Source organism: Diabrotica virgifera, chromosome 2 (assembly GCF_917563875.1).
Source record: "Diabrotica virgifera virgifera chromosome 2, PGI_DIABVI_V3a".
Taxonomy (NCBI): Eukaryota; Metazoa; Arthropoda; class Insecta; order Coleoptera; family Chrysomelidae; genus Diabrotica; species Diabrotica virgifera.
Window position 1 is genome coordinate 91553336 of NC_065444.1, and position 26441 is coordinate 91579776.

The following is a 26441-nucleotide window of genomic DNA, read 5'->3' on the forward strand; positions in this document are numbered from 1 at the left end:
CATGAATGAAACTGTGCTGATTGGATACTTTGGCAATCTAACTGAAACGTTTCCTCTGAGTTGCTTGTGGTCGAAATATGGTAATGAAGACTTTAATTGGGCTTAATCATAACATTGATTAGACCAGGGGTGGCCAAGCTCCTTGATAGTCCGAGCCATTTTTCAAAATTTGAAATTTTTCACGAGCCGCAATTAAACAATTATCTAAAAAGTGTATAAAAGGTATTAAATTTTTCTCTTGCCGTTTGGATTTCACGAATTGTAAAGTGAAACAAAATGGTTCACATAGTTGTTTCAAATTATATGCAAATATTTCTACAAGCAGCCTTTACTAATTCAGGATACTTCGATTCTTCATCATCCTTCCATCTTTTTCTGGGATGGCATATTGATCTTCTATCGCCTCTCAAAAAACACCGTCTTTGTCTTCCTCTGATCTACCACATGACCTGCCCATCTTATCTTAGCTTTTGTATGTCTGACGATGTTTTCAGTATCACTCTCCTGTCAATTAATTTCTTTGAGGACCAAATATTATTCTGAGGACTTTGCTTTCAAATACCAGCAGCTTATTTATTTCCCAGTAGCTTATTTATTTAATTTGTGACAACATAGCCGATTTTCAACAACTTGTCACTATAATCGGAGAACAGTAAGAGAATGGGATTAGAGATTAATACCAAAAAGACCAAATTCATGATCATGAAACATGGATGCACTTTAAAACTCCACCATAGCACTGAATACCAAGTCCATTGAAAAAGTGAGCAAATTTAAATACCTGGGAACGTGGCTTTTTGAAGACTGTGCATCGGAGAGGAAAGTAAAAGTGCATTGAGCAAGCTCGACAAGCTTTCGTAAAATTTAGGAAGGTACTGATCTGTTCAGAGTTCGATCTTCAACTGAGACTAAGGTTTACTACGTATGGTCGGTGCTGTTATATGGCATAGAGGGCTGGACACTCAAAACGAGGGATATAAACAGGTTAGAAGCTTTCGAAATGTGGAATATCGTAAAGCTACCATGGACAGCGAAAGTCACAAATGTGGATGTCCTTAAAAGAATCAACCAAGAACGCCAACTTTTCGAAACCATCAAGAAAAGGAAAACTGTATATCAAGGTCGCACCATGCGAAATGAAAAATACCAGTTCCTCCAACTTATAATCGAGGGTAAAATTTAAGGCAAGAGAGGAATGGGATACAAGAAAATGTCCTGGCTCCGAAACATAAGGCAATGGACAGGGATTAATGACAATCAATCTCTAATACATTTTGCAAGAAACAGAGAGTTAACGAAAAATACGATCGCTGCATCCATTAGTGGATTTGCATCTGAAGAAGATTTATTTCCCACTGATGTAGAGTCCAAGTTTCACTTCTATATTTAACAATTGGGCGAATAATTGGCTGTATAGTCTTAATTTAGATTGCCTTTTTAGCAGCTTAGATCTTAGTAATGATGATAGGGAATATATACTCCATCTAATTTACTTACCGTTGCACGTCATCCGCGTCACAGCCCGTGACGTCACATGATACCAACACGAAATATTTAGGCGGTAGGTGTGTTCTTTTTTAGAATCACTTTGCCGAGTACACTGGCATTTCAGCCACTAGACATATTTTATTATATACGCGTAGAAATAATATTTAAAGATTTCTATTAATGTTAACTTAAAGAAATATACAATAATATGTTTAATTTAATTTGTATAAATGGAGCCAAATATACACCCCTATACAAGTGGTTCACTATATTAAAGAGAAGCTAGGTATCAAGGAATATATAAGATGTTATGCCCTCCTTAAAGATGCCGACACAACAACTGGTTCTTCATTCAAAATAGGTATAAAATCTAGAACATCTATTAACCTATTATTTAATGAGGGCATTTGGCCACCTGGTGTAAACATTAAATGGTCTATCGAATCTTCATATTCCGAACCAACACTTTCATCTGAGTCACATAAGAATCCGAAGAATATCAGAAGTCCTATTAGCCTGGAAAATTCAAATAGCAGTTTATGCAACAACAAAGATGAAGTTCAGAGCACAAACATACAAACAGACAAACAGGCCATCGAAATTTGCAAAACTAAGAATCCGTTCCATACCCATATTAATTTCATTAAGAAAGATACTATAGAACCATCGACTAATCTCGATCCATTGACCCCACCAAGAGTTAGATTAACCAATAACTCTAATAGTCGATATCTTTTAGCCAGATTAAGGAAACCGGATATCTTAAAGGCCATTAAACTTCATCTTGCTTATTTACACGACCAACCTGCATCAGTATTTTATGATGGGTATACCAACACAAGTGTTAAATTGTTTCTGGCTTCCGAAGGACTTCCTACAAAGAGTGAAGATCTACGAAAAATTCTTCTAGATTTTAATGATGCTTATGGAATTGGTGCAGATGAGGTAGACGCTGATCTTGCTGCTTTTAGGTCTTTTCTAACTTCGGAAAGAATTATTCACCTGCAAAAATCAAGGGAATGCCACCGAAACTACTATTCCGCTGCCTCTCCAAGACGAAATTTTTAAACATCACGACGTGTTCTGAGGGACTAGAATCCTCAAATTATTTTAGTGATAACAACTTTAGCATGGTTCTGATTAATATTCGTTCTATAAGATATAAAACTGATGAATTATTTCTGTTTCTAGAGGAATTAGGGTTTCCACCGATCGTTGCGGTTACTGAGCACTGGCTTAAAGTCAACGAGCCTTTTTTTGTAGAAAAATATTCCACTATTGCTAGGTATGACCGTCCAAGTTCAGCTCATGGAGGCACCCTAATTCTTTCTACAAATAATGATTTTTCTCTGGTAACAAAATATGACTTTCTATTAAGTGAATCGTTCTTTGAGTTTTCCTTAGTTTACAGTAAGAACCTTAATCTTTATATTATTTGCATTTATAGATCACCTGACTCTTCCGTGGAACTATTTTTTCAGAACCTGCTTAATTTGTTAGATGACCTGCCCCATAAAAGCAGAAAAATTTTATGCGGGGACTTCAACATTAATTATGCTGCTGCTTGTGCTACACAAATATCCCTGGTCAACATATTTGAATCATATGGTCTATCAATGCACATTGATTCTCCTACAAGGATTACAAAAACTTCATCTACCATAATTGATTATATTGTCTCAGATTTCTCACCCCTTGATGTCTGCGCTACAACTGTTAATGCGGGACTATCTGATCATGAAGCGGTTTATACGAAGTTTAACATCTTTAGCAAGTCCTCCTCGAAAACTCGACGTTTAGGCAGGATTTTTTCCGGTCGGAACTTTCGTAAATTCCAAAATTTATGCTTAACCTCTGAGTGGCACTTTCCTTCCATGGACGTCGATTATAATTTCAGTGATTTTTTGAATAAGCTGGTCTGTATCTTCAATAAAGCATTTCCTTTAATCACAATTAAGCAAAAACATCGCAAACCCTGGACTACCAAAGGTGTCCGCATATCAGCCAAAAACATGCGTTCACTACTGTATATCAAGAAATTTACTACCAACGTCTCTGTTACTGAATATATCACCAAGTACAGGGCAATCTATTTAAAACTTATAAAATCGGCTAAAAAATTGTATTATCAAAATCGTCTCAGAAGCTCCAAAAGTGTTGCAAAAGAAACTTGGTCCATAATAAATGATCTTCGAAATAAAACTCACACAGCTCAAACATTTTCCCTTCCAGACCCAGAAAATCTAAATGAATATTTTGTTAATGTGAGTAAAAATATAACATCAACTATTGTGTCACAACAAGATCCCATTTCCTATCTCCCTAATTCAGGAAAGGTTTCGAATTCATTCTTTATAAGACCGGTTGGTAAATCTGAACTGATCCAAACAATCAATAGTATCAAAAGCAAATCTTCCTGTAGTACCGATGGACTATCTATAAAAATTTTCTCAAATCTCCCAGACAATGTGTTGGGAGTCCTCATCTCTCTAATAAATGATTCTTTTGAGAAAGGTAAATTTCCAGAGTGCCTAAAGACGGCCATCATTATTCCTCTTCATAAGGGTGGTGAAAAATCTATTGCCTGCAATTATAGACCTATTGCATTACTACCGGTACTCTCCAAAATTATTGAAAGACTCCTAAAAGCCCGACTTATGTCCTTTCTCGTTGATAACAAGATTTTATCACAAAATCAGTTTGGATTTTTAAATAATAAATGTACCACCGATGCCATGTTTTCTGTACTACATGAGGTTTATCAAGCATTAAACAATAATCTCCACACTGCCACTGTTTTTTGTGATTATGCCAAAGCTTTTGATTGTGTAAATCACGACATTTTGATAAAAAAACTAGATTTCTATGGAATTCGAGGTATTTCTTTGAACTGGTTTCAATCTTACTTGGAAAATAGGAAACAAATGGTTAGAGCAAATGATACAGACTCTAGTCTCAAAAATGTTGTATGTGGGGTACCGCAAGGTTCAGTATTGGGTCCTCTACTTTTCCTTATCTTTATTAATGACATCACTAGTTTAAAAATCGATGGAAAAGTTTTTCTTTTTGCTGACGATACCAGTATCACTTGGAGCAACTCGAATATCGCAACTCTTCATGCTACTATAACTTCTGATCTACTCACAATAAAATCCTGGTCAGATTCTAATTTACTCTCTTTTAACGTAGATAAAACAGTAGCATTACCCTATAAAGGAACTCTTCAACCCTTACCTCTTCATAACAGCCAGATCAGTATCGTTGATTCTGTAAAGTTTCTTGGTATTTTTTTAGATAGCAACCTTAAATGGTCCCTTCATATCGATGTGTTAAGCAAGAAACTATCCTCAGCTTGCTTTGCAATAAGATCTGTCTCTAAGGAAATGGATTTAGCCTCTTCCAAAATAACATACTTTTCATTGTTCGAGTCCCATCTTCGATATGGTCTGCCTTTTTGGGGTTTTGGTACAGCTGCCCAATCCGATGTTATTTTTAAATTGCAAAAAAGACAAATCAGATATCTGTTTGGCCTCAGAAGAACAACACATTGCAGAAGCTACTTCAAAGATCACAGAATTCTAACATTACCTTCTTTATATATTTTAGAAACTGTTTGCTTAATTCGTAAACATCTACATGTTTTTCCAGAAAGACCTAGACATGACTATTCCACCAGAAATTCTACTTTTGACATCTATTTACCGATCCCGTCCAGTGAGTTAATAAAGAAATCTATATTATATTCTGCAAAAAAACTATACAACCATCTCCCTCTACAACTTAAATCTGCAACATCTTTCCCCAAGTTCCGTAAAATGACTAAAGCCTATTTATCTGAAAGACCATATTATTCAATAGCAGAGTTTCTTAACCAATAACTAAGAAATTACAGTATTGTTATGTATAAGTAGAATCTTAATCTATATTTGAGTGTCATATGCAGCAGCATAACTTATTAAATCACTTATTAAATTTCTTAAGGTAGATTACGCAATTTGCAATTTTTTTAAATTTTGCAATAGATTGTTACTGATTTTTATTTGACTTTATTATGTTTTATTTATATTGACGATTTGTATAATTTTAGTAAATTGTATTTGTTATTGTTTTTATTTATGATTCTTGTAAGCTTTGTCTATAAAATTGTTAAATTTTTCATGACAATAAAGCATAAAAAAAAAATTATAAAGCGTTTTTATGAAGCACATTTGTTCAGAATACACTGTAACTATAATCGAACGAAGGTGATATTTTGGCATAAATTGGTAACATTTATTTGACAGTTGCGGTGATGACACTTCATATTTGTTTACATTCTTTACTATAAGTATTTGTTTCATTATATTTACTGTTTTTATTATGTACTTTAACGTAAGATTATAACTTAATTATTGTTTTCTATTTCTAAAGTTTTTATTTATTTACATTGAATATTAATTTGTTTTGCTGTATAATCCACTTCCGCAAAAATCGTGTGATATATATGATTTAAAATAAATTCAAGAATTTTTTGTAATTGGGCAACAATGTCAACTTAGATCTCTAACGTAGATAATGACGTGCAACGGTAAGTAAATTAGACGGACTGTACATAATGCTCTATTCCACGCAGCTATCCTTGCTAAGACCTCTTTTTATAATGTGATTGCCATCTGTGATTACCGTTCCTAGATATTTAAATTCTTTTACTACTTCGAAGTTGTGGTCATTAATAGTTATGTTCTGATCTCTGATCTTAGATTTTTGGATACTAGCATGTATTTCGTGTTCTCTTCATTTATTCGAAGGCCCAGACTACCTGTTTCTTCCTCAAGTTGTGAAAACACCTCTCTCACGTCCATTGTAGAATTATTGACTGCACCTATATCATCAGCAAAGGCCAACAATAGTTTTGCAACAGTGATAAGGGGTTTCCTTGGCCAAGTCCTGATGTTACCACATCATGTACTCTCTATTCGGTAGGGATACACCGGTCACGGATTAATAAAGAAACAAACGAATCGGCAGGTCGATTGTAATATTTTAGGTATACCAGTAACATAAGCGTAGATCTCGGGTGCGTAGAGGGCCAATATCTATTTAATTATTGAATTTTTAGTAATTTTTTGATTAAAATTTAATAAACAGGATAATTTAAGGAAAAATAATAAGATAAATAATAAAATACAATGCACCCTTGTTAGAAATACCTTTCTTAGCAAAAACTTAATACTAACTTAGGAGTAAGATTATGCAAAACACCTGACTAGAACATTTTCCCGAGCAGATGCGAAGAGACTTCCTTGACTAAAAGAACAATTAGGATTTACCCGCAAGTAATATTTTAAATACGAAAAAATATATAGATTAGTGCCGATTCGATATGCGGTCTACCATCCAATATGCGGTCTACCGCAGAGTAACTAATTCGTTATGTGGTCTATCACAGAGTAGTTATTTCGATATGCGGCCACCACTAAATAATGTTAATGCATTCAGTAAATTTTGCAACTACTCGTATATACAGTATGGTGCAAATGAAAGGAATAAATTCTTTATTTCGTAAACCGATGACATTAGGGAAAATCCCGAAACAGGTCGATTTTTGTTTTTAAATTATGATATTTTGAATGAAGTAAAAGACAGACGTACTCTCAATCATTTATTGTAATTGTATAATCCGACGACCGGTTTCGCTCTCTAAAGTATGCAGAGCATCTTCAGGTCAACGGTTACAAGTAACTAAATGATTCGGTTACAAGGAGGTACTACCTCAGTATTCATTAACATGATATATCTGCTTAAGTTATGCTAACGGGATATGGTGGAATAGACGGAGAATGTTGCAAAAGTAAACAAGTTTATGGAATTTGGGAATTTTTGAGGGTGAAGAGATAGTTGGTGAAAGACAACCAACAAATCTGTACCGGTTTTAAAGATTTTTATTTCTATTTATTAAAAGATTTTTGTTTTTATTTATATTTATTAAAGACTTCTATTTATTAGTGTATGTGTTAGTGTAAGACTAACAACGTTTGGATCAAAACGGGTCGATATCTAATATGTATGTTAGATGTGGACGTGCAGCTGTAACCTAAATTGTTAAAGTCAATACTCCTTGATGTTTTAATGAGAGGAGTAGTGGTCGTAAAAAGAATGAAAAATCGGAAAGCTTAAAAATTGTAGCTAAAAGGGTATATTAGCAGTCATATAGTAGTAACAGTAATAAATGTGAATTGATAGACAACAATGTAGGTACATGAAATTGAGATATAAATTAAAGGGTGAGAATTAGAGTAGAAAAGAAAAGAAAGGAAGGGATTAAAATTCAGTTGAAAGTAATTGATTGTAAATTGAGACTATGTATTATTGATATAAGCAGTGAAGAAACATTAATAAACTATTGAAACAGATAAAAGAAAGGAATAGTAATAAAATATATTTTGGGGGTATACCTACATTGTGTTTTAAAATCTGTCAATAAACCCATTCAACATATGATATTTTGGCATATATATCATACTAGTGTCGTCATCCATCTGGGGGTGATGACGTAATCGATGATTTTTTTAAATGAGAATAGGGGTCGAGTGCTAGCACATTTGAAAGGTCATTAAATTCACTATTTAGGCATATAAACATTTACACAATTATTTGTACAGGGCGTGCAAAAAAATTTTTAATGAAATTATTTGACAAAAAAGAAGAATGTATGTAGTTTATTTAATTCAAAATACATTTTACTGTTGCACAGAAACAGAAAAAATGTTTATTTCAAAAATAAACATTGCTTTTCGATTAAATTCAATGTTCAAGCCAGCTCCCGCCAGCCACCTGTTTCTTAGGAAGTTTGAACATTTAATTTAAGCGAAAAACAATGTTAATTTGTGATATAAACATTTTTTTACTGATTTCTAACAGCAATAAAATGTATTTTAAATTAAATAAATTATATAGATTCTTCTTTTTTTGTCAAATAATTTAAATTAAAAAAATTTTTTGGGCGCCCTGTATAAACAATTATGTAAATGTTTATATTAATAAATAGAGAATTGAATGATCTTCCAAATGAGCTAGCACACGACCCCTATTCTCATTTAAAAAAATCATCGATTACTTCATCACGCCCATATGGATGACGTTACTAGTATGACATTTATGGCAAAATATCATAATTTAAAAATAAAAATCGACCTGTTTCAGGATTTTTCCTTAAAGTCGCCGGTTTACGAAATAACGAATTTATTCCTTTCATTTGCACCATACTGTATAGTATCAAAATAAAGCTCATTTTTTGACCTAGGTATTTTAATTACGGTACTGTCTTGGCATTTTAATTATTCAAGTGAAAGTACTTAATTACCCAAATAGGTGCAAAACCAAATTAGAGAAAGTATGACAAACTAATGCAATTTTAATAGGTAATTTAACTAAATGGGTCGACAAACAAATCAGGAATGCTATAAGAAACTATAAGGACATTTGTTATCTTCCAGTTGAATTTATTCTGTCGAATTGGTAACGTCTTATATTGTTAATTTTGTGAGAATCTGTTCGTGCTGTTTAACCGAAAATGCCAAGACGTGTTTTAGATGTAGATACTCTAATTTGTAACCTACATAAGTACTTTATTGCGGAAAAAAACAATGGTGGTCCTTTAAAATCGGTAACGTCTGTACAACAACGCGTGTGCGATGCTTTAGAAATTAGCGAATCAAAATTAAGATCTACAATTAAAAACGAGAATAGTGAAGTGCCGGAAAACGATCACCACCATACTCGCCTGTTATTAAAAACGAACAATATGTTAGAAGGACGAAAATTTCAAATTCGTAATATCATATATCAAATGCGTGCAAATAAGGAACATGTGACTTTAGGTACAATTTTACTTAAGTTAAAAGAGAGGAAATTTGGTGACATCGGCAGAACAACTTTATGGCAAGTCCTACATAACATAGGATTCAAATTTAAAAAAGAGGATAACAGAAAAGCGCTTTGTGAAAGAAGTTCTGTTGTACACAAGAGAATTGAGTTTCTGAGAAAATAAATATAACATATTTAAAGAAGAAGGGTCAACTTTTGTATATTTAGACGAAACATGGATATTTTCTAAGGGTGCTACCAAGAGAATATGGCAAGATGACAACATAAAATCGATCAAGCATGCTAGTGGAGAAGGGAAGCGACATATAATTCTGCACGCGGGAGGGAAGACAGGCTTTATAGAAGGTGCTGATTTAATATTTTCGTCTACATCAAAAAACAGTGACTATCGTGACAATATGAACACGGAAATGTTTGTGAAATGGTTGCGTGAAAAACTTCTTCCCAGGATTAAGTGAGCCCAGCGTAATTATTTTAGACAATGCGCCTTATCATTCAGAAATACTAAACAAAAGTCCAACAAATTCGTGGAATGTAGATAAGATTAAAGAATGGCTAACAAATGAACGCATATCTATTCCACAGCATATATTAAAGTCTGAGTTGTTACGTTTGGCAAAAGAACATGCAAAACCAAAAATCTTTGTGGTGGATCAGGTTACTGAAAGTTAAGGGCATCAAGTTTTACGTCTTCCACCATACCACTGCCAGTTTAATCCCATCGAATATATATGGGGAATAGCAAAATAATATTACGACAACCATATTGGGCCTAATGGGTATACAGACGAAGCGGTTTGGGAAACTTGGCGAGAAGCACTTTCAATTGCAACTCCAGAAGTATGGCGGAACTGTATATACAAGTGCGAAAAATTAATTGAGGATTGGTGGATTCGTGAAAATAAAATTAACGAAATAAGCCCAATCATAATAACAATTAACGGTGACGACAGCGATGATGATGACAGCGATGGCGATGATAGTGTGAACAATAACGACTAAATCATTTTAGTAAAAAAAATTGGTACGTATATTGACTTAATAATATTTAGCATTTTACTTAAATATTTGATGTTTACATAATGCCCTGCTGTAGGATTTCCGGATCCTTTTCAAGGCGTGATTTGTTTGAAATCGAAACTATTTGTAGATATTGTAGGTACATACGTAATATTATAATATTGTTTTTAATAATTTTTATTTTCGGGAAAAATACCCCATTATACATATAAACTATAAAATATACATGACTAACATAGAAAACATGCGATCTGATAAAAGAATAAAACAAGCTCAAATTAGTTTACAATGTCATATAAACGCTTTTTACACGCGTCAATTGACTTTAATTTAAAAACATCCAACGTCAATATATCACTTAAATTGATTGTGACTTTATAGAAAACCATTTTAGAGATTAAATTAAAACATCAACAATACAGCAACGTTTAGCCTTCTACCTTTTATAAGTTATAATTTGTTTTATTTTTATTATATTGATATTCATGCAACAATTAATATTAGGTATATTGATTTTTGGCTACGGATAATGAACTGTTATAAAGAATCACGAAATTATGTCGTTTAGGCTTCTGAGGCTATAAAAAATTTAAAATTTAAACCTAAAATTTAAAATTATTTGATTTATATAAGAACCTCCTCAAATAAAAAATTACTGCGCCCATGTGTAAATAGTTAAACTACAGCGGACCAGTAAATTCGTTCATTTCTTTCTTAATCCATGACCGGTGTAAGTCTACCGAATAGACTTTAATGTTGTAATTTTGTTGTCAGATGTTGTCTTTTATATTTGTTGCCACATTTTGAAACAAAAATTAAAAGTAATTCAGGGACATTTATTGAGAGCCACAAATAATCCTTCAAAGAGCCACCCCTGGATTAGACCCTTAGTAGCCTATGGTGGTGAAACCTGAGTAACGACGAAAAAATGAAGCCCAATAGTGCAAATATTATTAAGAATTGCACATTTAATGATACAAGCATATAATTTGGTCCACATATACTGCACATATAGAGGTTCAAATTTAGATATGAGGCCATCTCAGATTTTGCCTTTTACAAAAATGGCGGTCATTCAAAATGGGCGACTATACATATGTGACTAATAGCACGATATCTTTTGAATAGAAAGTCCGATTTTAACCAAATTTGGTATATAGGTTCTTTTTGTGATTTACAAGATCGTTGTCGTGAACTGGAAGAATCGGTTTACTAGAAGTTGTGTTTTCCTGGTTTTTTATGTAAAACTATTTTATATTATGTAAATAATTTATTTCCAATTTTTTCACCCTGTATATAGTATCTTTTCAAAATTGTAATACCACCATTGAAAGGAGCGTAAGAATATGTTTTAGGAAATATTTTGAACTTTTTAGTTATGTGAATTACCATTTAATAAATGCATATCGTATCTGCACATGATGCAAATATGATGTGTGGCAGATGCGTGCAAATATAAGAATTATTGTGAATTTAATAGGAGAAGCATATAATTTGGACCACATATACTACACATACAAAAGTTTAAATTTAGATATGAGACCATCTCAGATTTTGCCTTTTACAAAAATGGCGAGCATTCAAAATGGTGGCTATACATATGTGACTAATAGCACGATAACTTTTGAACGAAAAGTCCGATTTCAGCCAAATTTGGCATCCAGGTTCTTTTTTTTATGGATAAGATTGAAGTCCTGAACCGGAAGAATCGGTTTACCAGAAGTTGTGTTTTTACTATTTCTTATGTAAAAATATGTTGGTTTTTTTTTCAATTTTTTCACCCTGTATATATTAATTTTTCAAAAAGATAATACCGCCATTGAAAAGAGTGTAAAAATATTTTTTAGGAAAGATTTTGAAATTTTTAATTATGTTAATTACCATTTAATAAATGCATAACGTATCTTCACATGTACCTATTACCTATGTGCGGCAGATTCATTTTGAATGCCCGCCATTTTTGTAAAAAAAAACAAAATCTGAGATGGCCTCATATCTAAATTTGAATCTTTGTGTGTGTAGTGTGTGTGGTCCAAATTATATGATTTTATCATTAAATGCACAATAATTCTTATATTATTTGCACGAATCGGCCGCACATGGGTGAATAGGTGCATGTGAAAATACGTTATGCATTTATTAATTGGTAATTAACATAACTAAAGAGTTCAAAATATTTCCTAAAAAATATTTTTACGCCCTTTTTAACGTCGGTATTAACTTTTTGGAAAAATTAATATATACAGGGTGAAAGAATTGGTAAAAAACAACATGCTTTTAAATAAAAATCGGTAAAAAACAACTTCTGGTAAATCGATTCTTCCGGTTCAAGACCTTGATCTTACACATCAAAAGAAGAACATATATACCAAATTTTGGTAAAATCGGAAATTTCGTTCAAAAGTTATCGTGCTATTAGTCACATATGTATAGTCGCCATTTTGAAAGCCCGCCATTTTTGTAAAAGGTAGAATCTGAAATGGCCTTATATCTTAATTTGAACCTTGATGTGCTTAGTACATGTGGTCCAAATTATATGCTTCTACCATTAAATGTACAATATTTCTTATAATATTTGCACGAATCTGCCACACATAGGTACATGTGAAGATACGTTATTCATTTATTAAATGGTAATTAACATAACTAAAAAGATCAAAATATTTTCTACAAAATATTTTTACGCTCTTTTCAATTGCGGTATTACCTTTTTGAAAAATTAATATATACAGAGGGAAAAAATTTAAAAAAAACATATTTTTACATAAACAATCAGTAAAAACACAACTTCTGGTAAACCGATTCTTCTGGTTCGCCACATCCATCTTATAAATCAAAGAGAACCTATATACCAAATTTGGTTGAAATCAGGCTTTTCGTTCAAAAGTTATGATACTATCAAACACATATGTATAGCCGCCATTTTGAATGCCCGCCATTTTTGTAAAAGGCAAAATCTGAAATGGCCACATATCTAAATTTAAACCTTTATATGTGGTCCAAATTATATGCTTGTATCATTAAATGTGCAATTGTTTCACATATCAGCCGCACTACAACAGGACATTCGAGAGAAAGATACTGAAAAAAAAAAAAAAACGATTGGGCTCGGTACAAGAGGAAGATGGCACATGGATAATCAGGAGAAACGACGAGGTTAATGAATTTAATGAATATTGTAAGATTTGTGAAAAGTCAAAGACTGTCATAGCTGGGACATGTCCAGAGACAAGAAGATACAAAAACAACAAAGAAAGTATTACAATGGAAGCCGGTAGGAAGGCGAAAAACAGGAAGGCCAAGAACGAGATGGTTGCATGAGGTGGAAGATGACCTAAAAACCATGAATATAAGACAATCGACGAGAAGGCCACAAAAAAAATCTGAATGGAAGGACATAGCCGTACAGGCAAAGGCCCATCCAGAGTAATGATGCCAAAAGAAGAAAAAGAATGAAGACTTTAATGTAAGTAAGAATATTAAACATCGCTTATTACCATAAGTTAAGCGAATATTTGAAGCAAGGGTCAAAATTATATCAGCGAAAAAAGTCCAAGGATCTGTCTAAGTATATTATTGTTTTAAAATTTATCCATGGAGCACCAAATGAGACATTTTTAATAAAGTTACATTAATATTTGGTATTTGGTCTATGGAGACGAAAAGAACTGGTGAATATGCTAATAACTCACACAGAAGACAGAAAATCAGTTTTTGTGGTAAATCAATCAAAGAGACAAAAACGACAGAAGACCCGTTTTTACCATTATTGACAAAGACAAAATTAATAATAAAAAAAAGTCTCTGCATCCGTTATGGCTTGCAAATTGTAGAAGCCTCGGAGGTGTTACCAGAGAAGGTTCCCATTGTTTTCAGTCTGGTAGGATGATGAATGACATTTTTGGATGTTGTTTTATGTGCTATTAGATTGAAAACTTAGTTTTTTGATAGCAGTTGCCGCTAGGGCATCCCTGCCATTTCGTTCCTTGCGATCCGTGACTGCACGCCGGGGTTTGTCCTGAAAGAGTTGGGTAGTTGAGTAGCTGGGTCAGAGAGAGCAGCATATGTGCCTCCTGATGAGAGACTAATAAGTTTCGAAACTGGTAGAGGTGCTTGCTGCACTCTCCGATTGAACTGGAATAATGATGCGGCTGTAGTTTCGTGTTGCAACGAAATTGAAAATGGTTATTCATTTTTGACAAAATTAATAGTTTGAAGCTAATAAGAGATTGCATGTCTTTAAGGTCATGTAGTTGTTCAGAAAAAAAATTCAGACCTATAGACAAGTACAACCAGTTGGAAAAATATCAAAATATCAGCAGGGTTTAAGCAATCCTGACAAGTATGCAGGTAACTGTTGCATCAAAAATTCTCCTGGCAGATGCTGAAGCCAGTATGATAATATTGAAGCAGCATGGTGGATGGAAGAGTATGTCAGTTGCTGAAGGTGTATACAGGATAGTATATCTTCAAAAAATCAGATTTCAGGGATGCTGGCAGACATACCTTCTGGATCTGTTTTTTCCTGACATAAACTTGATATTTAGACAATGAAACATGAATCAACATTTGCTGCTGAAAATCTATCACTGAATCTTTCCAGAGTTGCCAGTTTTATGTGAATTCCATTAAATAATGTTATGTAGTTACAACAATTTAATTAATATTTTTCAACTTTAATAATAAATGTTAGAATTAAGTTATCAATTTTTTTTTGTCTTTATATCTGTGCAGACCATAAAGTACACTTTATGCCCATATGGGTTGGCACAGCTATGTAGTTGGTAACAAAGCAATGAAAACACAATAATAAATTAAATAATGAGCTTGTTAGTCCTATCACACTATCAGACATACCTTATTGAACTACTTTTAAATATATTACATTATAAAACTTACTTATGGGCAGTGTGTAAATCATCCTTTAACTCATACAAAAATCCCATCTTGAACTGATGTCTAACAAATAAAAACTGATGATTGGTTTTACTCAGATGCTCTTTATGAGATTTAACATTTTTGGCTTCATTGTGATAATACATTTGTGCGAATTCATAAAATGCATTCTCTAATCGCACAGCATAACCTTGTAAATGATCTCCATGTGGCAAGACAAAAAGGGATTGTGAGCTTAAGTCACAACTGCTACATAATGCAGCTGCACGTTCTGCTGCTAGGGCATCTTCACCTGGAGGTAGAGGTGGGGAGTTTTGTATAAGAACAATTGTCAAACGAGTATTACGACCTTCTAATGCTGCCCTATAATGAAAGCAAAGTTAAAATACCCAAATAAACATATCAAAAAATGTCTAAGGAACACAAAGTTTTTTTCTCATATACATTAATTTTGCTTGGATTTTAAAACAGTGATATATCGTTATAATGCCTGATTAGTCAACAATCAATTCATCTTAATTTCAGTGTAATGTGTAATATGACTTCTGTATATAAAATTATTAAACAAAAGTCAAGAAATGCGCTAATTTAATGTATATTTTTAATATCATAAAAGTCAAATATAAAACATAAAATCTAACAATAAATGTGTTTTAATAATCTGTATTTCCTCCAAGAGCTTGACACCGCCATTGACACTTCCACTAAAGCTTGACACTGCCTTGGCATGCTTAAAATTAAATTATCAATTTTGTTTTGAGGAAATAAAATCCATTCCTGTGTAAAAAGTTCTTTAAGACCTTATTTAGTATGAACACTGTGCAGATGAGAATCAATCCGTCTCTGAAGTATATCCCATACCTAACGTAACACAATCCAAGACCTGCAGTAATAAGTATACCGTATTTGATTAATTTTTACCATATTCTCCGGCTAACCCGGATTGGCAAAGGTCCCGATTAATCCGACCTATAGAGGTTCCACTGTAATGATGACATCCAACCTCCGATTGGGAGATAGCACTTGAAGAAGAAGTGGTGGCAAATGAAAGGATACGATAAATATATTGATATTGATTCAAAGTGCCTTCTACAAAACGGTAACACAGGGACAGTTTAATTATTCCAGCCCACATCATCATTTCTAGACCAATATATGAACCAGGTAGAGACAAAATCTAGCCTCATCTGTAAATAACACAGATCTCCATTCTTGTAAACCCCAATGAACATCTTATTCTTCCCACCTTAATCTGAGTCTATGATTTCCATGAAGTAACATAGGAACCTTTAATAGACATCTGGCATGCAAACTAGCTTCATGTAATCTATTCCTCAAAGTTTGATCACATACAGTAATGTCATGAGTATTTTCTAAGGCCCACAGTGTTTATGTGCAGTTACATGGACATTGTGATGAGCTAATCATATCACATATAGATTTTGTTAAGGAGTAGGTACAGTTGAACCTGCCTATTAGAATACAGGTTATAGAAATATCCCATATACTTGTGTAAGGAATAGAAATTTGAGGTCCCGAAACGTTTCTTCTAGCCACCAATGATCAACTATTATAATATCCAGGTTACAGAAATAGTTTTGCTTGCTACGAAGGCTCTTCCAATAAGCAGGTTTGACTATAGTTGCCCATTGATAACCTTCATGTCTTTCAGTAACATTATCAAATTGTTCAAATAGATGCTACAATCGTGAAATCACGCTCTGAGACACATCAAATGGTGTGCAACATCAGCTTGTGGAAGACCAGCTTCAATCATATTCACAGGATTTACCATTTGAACATAATGTTAAATATAGATGCTCCATGACTATTGTTAAGTTTAAAAATGTAGTTTATTAGAAATTTTTAAATAAATACAGACTATTCTTAAAACCAGAAGCACTTTTTCTTTTCCTTTTGACACAATTAATCATATGAATTTGAGGCGATGTGCCTTTTACCTTTACCTTTCTCAAAAAATATGAGCTTGACCAGGACTGTGTGTGTGAGAAGATGGTTACCAAAAAGAACCACCTATATAGCTCTTTTAAGGTAGGAGTTCCTGAGATAAACAATGATGCCATAATGTCATCTGATTTATGGCCACTGGGAACTAACATAAACCATTTTCTCCATGTTCAACGCCCTCGATCCTCAGTGAATCCGCTGAAGAAAACCGTGGTGCAGTAAATGTTCCTGTACATAATAATAATAATAAAGGTATTTTAGGAAATTTTAAGAAAGCACAAAAAACTATTTTACACTGTAATATACAATGTTTGCGTACCTCCTTCTTAGATCTGGAGGTCCTCCTCAATGAAGTATCAGCAGATTGCTTATGTATAAATGAACACTGGCTAGTATCTGAGGAACTATTTTCAATTAAAATTAAGAACTACAGAATGATTTCTGGCTTTGCAAGGACTGTGGGCTCTCATGGGGGTGTAAGTATATATATTAAAGAAACCTTTGATTCTGTTTCATTAAATCTTGAAAGTTTGTCTCTTGAAAAACATTGTGAAATAACAGGTGTACATTTGGTAAAATTTGATATTCAACTTGTCACTGTGTATCGTACCCCAGATGGTGATTTAAATCAATTCTTCAATACAATGTCAAAAGTTTTCAAAAAGTTAAATACAAATAAACCTCTTATTATAACAGGGGATTTCAATGTGCACTTCAATGAAAGGGATATTGCAGCCCTGGATCTGTGCAATTTCTTTAGATCCTATAACCTCAAAAAATCAATAAAATTTAACACCCGTTATAATAGATGTCTTGATAACATATTTACAAATATTAATAGTACCATGTTGCAATCCGAAGCTGTTGATCTTTCACACACTTCAGACCACAAAGGCATATTGTTTAAATGTGAAGTGTCCCAAACTACTTCTAAATCTAGAATAAGCTACAGGCCCATTACAGAGATGGGACTGGCCTCTTTAAATAACAATCTTTGCTTACAAAATTTTGAATTTATTGATAATGAATGTATTGATGTGGACTCAAGGTTTAAAATGTTTATCGATATTTTAACGCAGGCAATAAATCTGTCTTTTCCTGAAAAATCTAGGCTTGTTGAGCAAGGTAAACAATGTAAAAAAAATTCTTGGTTTAATGATGATTTGAAACTTATGAGGGAGAAACTACAATTTTTGACATCTTTAAATAAAAGTGACCCCGTTTTAGTGACAAAGAAAACACTCTCAGAATATAGGAAAAAATACAGACATGCTATACATAAGGCAAAGATTAAATCTAATGATGATTTTATATTAAACTCTAACAACCGTCAACAGGCTATGTGGTCCCTAATAAACTCAAGATGTAAGAATTTACCAATAAAAAATTCATCACTCAATGCAAATAGTTTTAATGATTTCTTCTGTGGTATTGCTGAAAATGTAATAAATACACTTAATCATACTGACCAATCATTCAATACATACCTTAGTTTTATACCACATGCTCCTTCATTCGCCTCTAATCATTGCTCCTTCAGATTTGAGCCAACAAATTTGGAGGAAGTTGTAAAAGCAATTGAAGAATTAAAAAATAGCCAGAGCAAGGACCCGGATGGAATGAACACAAAAATAATCAAGGCAATTAAACACAACATTAGCTTACCTTTAACTAAACTAATAAACTACTCAATTTCATCCTGCATTTTTCCTTCAGTGTTTAAAACTGCGAAAGTCATACCTCTCTTTAAACGTAAAGGTTCGGCTGATGATCATAATAACTTTCGTCCAATTTCTCTTTTGCCAATTCTTTCCAAAGTGTTTGAGAGAATCCTAAAGAAGCAGATCAATGACTATTTTGAATCTAATCGGCTTTTTGCAGTGCAGCAATTTGGATTTAGAAAAAACAAAACAACAACACTTGCTATCGATCATTTTACAGGCAGTATTTTGGAAGGATTTGAAAACTTTCTTGATACCCTTGCCTCGTTCCTTGATCTTACTAAAGCTTTTGATTGTGTCACTCATAGTATTCTTCTTAAAAAATTACATGCCTATAATTTTCATCCTATGTCTATTCAATTGATTGAGTCTTATCTATCAGATAGATTTCAATATGTGTTTTTTAACCAGCTCAAATCTGATAAAAAACCTTTGATGTATGGAGTGCCTCAAGGGTCAGTTCTAGGTCCAATATTATTTCTCATTTATATAAATGACTTGGGATTTTCACAAGAGGGCCCGGTAAGCACAGTCCTATTTGCTGATGATACTACATGCTATCAAAGTTACCACCCTTCCCAAATCAGTGATATTGATCTTGAGACCACAGAGAGCAATTTGTTCCAATGGTTTTTGGCAAATCGTCTCTCTCTCAATAACTCAAAATCACAAACAGTGAACTTTACCCTAAGACATAACACCATTACACATCCCATTTTAACAGATTGTTCACAGGAAGCTAAATTTCTTGGTGTTTATCTTGATCAGGGACTCACTTGGGAACGGCACATACTGAAACTTTCCCAAAAGCTCTCAAGCCAACTCTTTTTATTTAGAAACCTATCTAAGGTTACCTCCCTTCAAACCCTTCTTACATCATATCACAGCAACTTTCACTCACGACTAACTTACGCAATCCTTTCCTGGGGACACTCTTGCCATATAGATAAGGTGTTTGGTCAGCAGAGAAAGTGTATTCGCATAATCACAGGTCAGGGTTATCGGGACGATTGTAGGCAGTCTTTCAGAAACCTGAGGATTCTCACACTACCTTCTGTGTACATTATGCAGTGCCTGTTGTATGTTCATCAAAATGTAGATCTGTATAAAACACAACAGCATACTTATCAGACTAGAAATCATGATGCCCTTGTACCAGACTTCAGTCGACTTGAGAGGACCAGAAATGGAACCAGATACCTAGCATTGAAATTTTATAACTGTATACCAATATCTATTAAAAGTCTTGATTTTAACCAATTTAAGAGACAAATTAAAAATTATCTTCTGATGGGTGCTTTCTACTCATTTGAGGAGTACTTCAGATCTAAATTTTGTTTTGTCCTGTAATTTAATTAGTGTTTAGTTTTTAAATTTTAGTAATAGGTTTTTTTTTTACTGAAGTACTGTCAACTTTTAATGTAATTTTAGACAATTTTAATTATTGCTGACCTGTAAAAGTACATTTGTACATTATTACCAATAAATACTCTACTCTACTCTCTACTCTACCTTAATAAAACAGAGCAATTCTGGACCTGGGAGGTAAACTAGACTATACCTGTTCAAGCAACTGTGTTTAGCAAGTGTTTGCAACAAAGTTTAGAGCACTTAGTAGGTATGTTAGTAAAAATCTGATATATCCCATAATTGGTTGAAAGACAATATGACCATATTTTAATGATAATATACAGTAGAACCCCGATTATCCGTGTGCGGATTATCCGGGCTGCGGATTATCCGTGCTATGATTTTCTATTACTCAAATTGCATTTTTGAGGTTTTATCAAAGAAGCGTGACCATAAATCACTCGACTTAAACCCTATACGCCGAGAAGGAGACTCATAATGAAAGATTTATTTTTTCTGTTATCCATTTATTGTAGGTACATATGTATGTATATACGAACATATGTATTATATTATATGAGAAATAAATGTTTGGATTATCCATGCATTTCAATTATCCGTGTCAACGTCCGGTCCCGAGGAGCACAGATAATCGGGGTTCTACTGTATAACCAATTTGTATAATCCAACTAATAAAATAAGTGAATTAAAAGAAATTATTTAAAACATCATCATGTCGACATCCAAAGACATCCAAAGTGAAAGTTATCCTCTAACACCAAATTGTTGTAGATGGTCCACATAATGTTCAACTCGGGTTTGGGGGGAGGGGGCTTTTCCTCCTCCGTAACTCTGGAACTGTTGATTTTATAACAATTATGTGTACAACCTTTTTTGTTTTAAATTTTATGTAGTAGAATATTTTTGTACAGAACATTGTTTACGCTAAACCGCATAGTTTTAGAAATATTGATGAAAAACTTAAAAAAAATACTAATTTACTGACTTCTCCCCCATTTCCCCCCAAACGGATGCTCAAAATGGTGTAACATTTTACCGAACAATATGTGGACCATATAGAACAATTTGGTGTTAGAGGAAAACTTTTACTTTGGATGTCTGGGTTAGGCCTCTTTTGGACCAATTATAAATATTATACTACCTCGGTAACTTTGGAACCGTTCATTTTAGAAGGATTATGCATAGAGCCTTTTTTATTTCAAATTTAATGTATAACATTTTTGTATGGAAGATTGTTCATGCTAAAGCACATGGTTTTAGAAATATTGACGAAAAATGTAAAAAACTATGAATTTACCAATTTCTCCTCCCCAAACCCGACGCTCAAAATGGTGTGACTTTTTCTGAACATTATGTGGACCATATAGAACAATTTGGTGTTGGAGGATAACTTTCACTTTGGATGTCTGGGTTTGGGTCTAGTTATACCATACTAATAGTTTAATTTACCTCTGAGGTCCAGAACTGAGAGAATAACTTCCATGGCATACCTTGAGTTGTAGAGGATGATTTTCAAATACATTAACAAAAAACTGTTAAGGTTTTTATTGAAAAAAGTGGAATAATAGTTGTGTTTCTTAGACACTTTCGATGTTTGTATTACTGCAAGCAATATACTCACCTCATGGATTGTACCCTTGATGCACATTCTATCATTCGTTCGCTCCATTGCGGATCATTCCAATCTAAGTCATAAAAGATCACAATAACGGCAGGCACCTCATAGAGATGCTTGTTCATCCAATTTTTCTTAAGAATACCTTTTGGAATGTACCAGTCGTACGAAGTTCTTCTTGGTTTGATCACAGGGAATTCGTGAGCGTTATCAATTAATTTAAATAAAACAGGAGCCCTTTCTATCCTTCTGTTACTGCTGAAAGTCTCCCAAATGGATTTATGGACTGCATTATTAACTATATCTAGACCAGATACGCCTACTAAGGCCAAAGGTTTAACAGTAACTTCTGGAGGAAGCTCGATACTATTTTGTATAATATTGGACTGCATTTTTATTTCGATATTAAGTTAATTAATTCATAATTTTATCTTAAATAAAATGAAAATATTTAGTTGTTTAGGTAACTGTCACGACTGTCACTGTCAGTACACCCGCTGTCAGTTGTCAGCTATCTGCCGTCAGCGGGATTTGTTCTCATGGTTATGAGATGAGATGTTAGCACCTCATTGATCGAATTTCGTAAAAATAATTATACCATCCTTTTGCTCACGGTTTGTACAGCAATGATCACTAGGTTTCAGATTTTGATCACCTGTAGTTTATTTTTTATTAAGGGTTGAAAATTCAAGGACGAAAAAAAAGATGTTGGCACCTCATTGATCGAAATCTTTAAAACAAATGACTGTATTCGATAGGAAATAAGCGCTGAGCAATGATCACCTATTCTGAACATTGATCAGGCTTTTTTTTGCACTGAAAATAATTATTAAAGTTGCAATAACATTACCACGCACGCGCAGTCCATTAAAAATTTTATATCTAACAGGAGCTCTGTTCTTTATTTGAAAAATTTTCAAGGACAGTCACTCTTCGGTCCGAGTAAAATTATTCTGTCTAAATCTTGACCCGAGGGGTAGCGGCGTGTAATTTGGGTTGCCTATATAAACATCGACGAAATTTGAGTTATTTAAAACGCTGAAAAGACTAGTTAGTGATAATAAAAACCGATATTTACTGCGGTTACATGATATTTAATATTAAAATATTATTGGATGTGGTAGAATGTAGACTCTTTGTATAATTACCAATTGAACAGTGAAGCTGTTAGATCAATTTTCCGATTCAATCATTTCTACTGTTTACAGTTCTGTGTTTGTGTTTGCTTTTGAGTATGTATTTCATTTTCTTGACATCGAAAATGTTAGGTGTGGAAAGAATTAATAAGTGCGTGAAATGCGAAAAAGTGTATAAACATAAACATGATTTAAAAAGACATGTAAAAAGTTCGCATCCCGACAAATTGGATGCAATTGCCCCTTTAAAAGTGCTTAAAGGCAACGTCTATAAGTGCACACATTGTGATAAACAATTTAGATATGTCAAGTTTAAACTTTCATGTCAAAAAAGTGCACACAAATGTATCAGTTTCTGCAGAAACTAAAACATTTCATCATAAATGTTCTCTGTGTAATTATCATGCAACTTTTAAAAAGGACTTTATTAAACATTATGAAACTTCTCATATTCTCCTTTTCATGAACATTTTTCAGTGCGTCACAAATTATAGAAAAAAAGGTAAGTCCGTGATAATACACATTTATGACATTTATTCTAACGTGACATTTTAGTTAAATCTGACAGTTGTCAAATTTTATTTTCAATTTGGAATAAAACCAAATCAATTGTGTCTATTGCATTTATAAAATGGTATTTTCTTTCATTTGTATAGTCTTGTAAATTGTACAGATTATATTGATAATATTATTATTTTATTTAATAAATAATTCTTTTTGATTATGGCGCCATCTATCGACAACTAGAATAATCACCGAACTAGAATAATTACCGAAGTATTCCCAGACGTGCCTTTTTTTCTGTCACATACAATTTAATGCGTTAGAGAGAAATCGAAAAACTGTGACGCACTGAAAGATGATCATGAGAAAAAGAATAGCATTCCTATGCAATGCGATACAATAGAGTTTTCCAACCATGATGACTTTATTTCTTGGAAGAATAAAATAGAGCTTGAAACAAATGCTAGTGTAGTTTTATTGCTGAAAAAGTGAACTACATAATAGGGCTTTTCATTCACAGTCATTTGTTTCGAGCTTCTGTCATGTGTCACATAATATTAATATATCTACGTCGTACGTTATTGGTATTACCAATGATACAAACCGAAGACGTATGACGTAGATATATTAATATTATGTGACACATGACAGAAGCTCGAAACAAATGACAATCGATGAAAAGCCCTATTGCCACCGATAATAAACAGGCCATTTCGCGATTTAAGGTTATCAACACAAATTACACGCCGCTAATATTCGGGTCAGGATCTAGAATCGAGTATCAAAATTGTTGCAAGCTTTTTACTCTTCGAACGAACCGTTTTCTTACAGTGTTGCGCGATTTTGAATAAGTAATAAATTATAAGTTCTGACCCAGAAAACTCAGAATTGATTTTTACATTATAATCAAACGAAGCGGTTATAGTTAAATTTGTTGCTATCTAGAGAATGTAAAGATTATTCGTGATAATAAGAATTGTAATAGATTTCTTTGTTGTGGATATTAGGACTATTTTATTCCAAGGAGATAAGTCAGATCACACTATTGGCAACTGAGCATCTTAAAACATGTCTTATTATATGCATTGTTGTCAGGTCTAAAAGTTACTTTTTCTCTTAAAGTTTTTTATACCTACCTAATAATATTAGTATAATTATTATATTATATTATATTATATTAGATTATATTATATTATATTATATTATATAATTATATTATATTATAACAATTATACTATCATTTTTTAAAAAGGAATTTCTTTTTTAAGGAATGATAATATTATATAAAACTGGTGATTTTTTCCTTCGCCATGCGACGGGGGATACAATCAATTGCCATGTACAGTCGCTGTACTCAATTTTTTCTGGCATCCTCTAATTTTATTTGACAACCTCAACTATAAGAAAGACTGGATTGATTTCGCTAATTTTGATTTTGAAATATTTTTAGAAGTCGTGTTCTCACCATAGGTATAATAACACAATAGATTAGGCCAGGTCCGAAAAATAGCGTAACGCGGAGCAGTTCGGGTCGGTGGTCTATCTATCTCTCTTTACCGGCGCTTAGCTTTCTCTCTCTAGCATATGATGGCTGCCGCCTCTGTGTCACTCAAGGTTCATAGATAGTATGCAATAATCTACCTTGTGTGTCACTATCGTTCCATTACTCCCACCTCTTGGTAGATACGCTCACACTGGCACGACAGACAAAGATAGCTAGACCACTGTACTTAACCCGCGAGTAGTCACGCCGTTAGATAGAATCTCACATTTTATCCTTTTTCGCGATAACTTGATGAAAAATTTTGAAATTTTGAAAAAATTTCGTAAGTGCCTCGAGGAAGGGTGTAGTAATACGTAGGATTTTTTTATTTATTTATTTCTTCTTCTTCTTTTTGTGGAATTTATGGCTATGGGGACAGCCAATTAGCTTTAATCATTGTTAGAAATAATATAAAATAAAAATTTGTTGTAAATCCGTATTTAAATTCCAATTTTGAGATAGAATCTAACACGCGACTATTCACGTTACAGAAGTGAGCGCGACTACTTCCGGGTTAATATTGGCGTTACACCCAGAGATATGTCAAGAATAGATCTGGCTAGGGATATGCTAAATAATGCATCGGGGTGTAACGTCAATATCAAGTACGGTGGTCTAGCTATCTTTGTCTGTCGTGCGAGTGTGAGCGTATCTACCAAGAGGTGGGAGTAATGGAACGACAGTTAAGGCCGCGTCCCACCATCAAATAATTTGATCAAACTGGTTTGAGCAAACTGAAAGTGACAATTAGTGACGTCACATCCTGAGTGTTCATTGTGGATAATAATGAAAAATTTTAATTTTAAATAAAGTACAAACAAGTTAGACAACTCAATACACAAAATTTGATCAAACTAGACTGATAGTGAGAGCACAGATTTTTAGAATTTCAAAAAAACTGCAATTGTGACGTCACTTTGACGTACTTCCGGAGTTTGCTCAAACTGTTTGATCAAATTATTTGATGGTGAGACGCGGCCTTTACACAGAGGCGGCAGCCATCATATGCTAGAGAGAGAAAGCTAAGCGCCAGTAGATAGAGATAGATAGACCACCGACCCGAACTGCTCCGCGTTACGCTATTTTTCGGAGTTGACCAAATCTATGTGTATAATATCTTTGGTTACCCCCCGATGCCACAGTATAGGAGGCCGATGCATTGAGTAGCATATCCCTAGCCAGATCTATTGTTGACATATCTCTGGTTCTCACTATCAAATAATGAACCGTGATAGTGCGACGTCAAAAGGTCCAAAAAGTTTCCAAACAAAGTAAAGGTTTGACGTCTGTGAATTGTTTATACATGTGATTTG

General features: G+C 33.4%; 1 protein-coding gene across 1 annotated transcript in view; it reads right to left on the minus strand.

Annotated features, from left to right (window-relative positions):
* The window catches only part of LOC114349478 (trafficking protein particle complex subunit 11), a 77846-nt gene extending 55413 nt beyond the window's left edge, over positions 1-22433 (minus strand). The window contains exons 1-2 of the mRNA XM_050642720.1: positions 21952-22433; positions 15274-15633 (exon numbers count right to left, since the gene is read on the minus strand). Coding sequence (XP_050498677.1) covers positions 15274-15633; positions 21952-22337 — 746 coding nt within the window. The 5' untranslated portion in view covers positions 22338-22433. The remainder of the gene's footprint in view (positions 1-15273; positions 15634-21951) is intronic.
* Positions 22434-26441: the final 4008 nt, after the last annotated feature.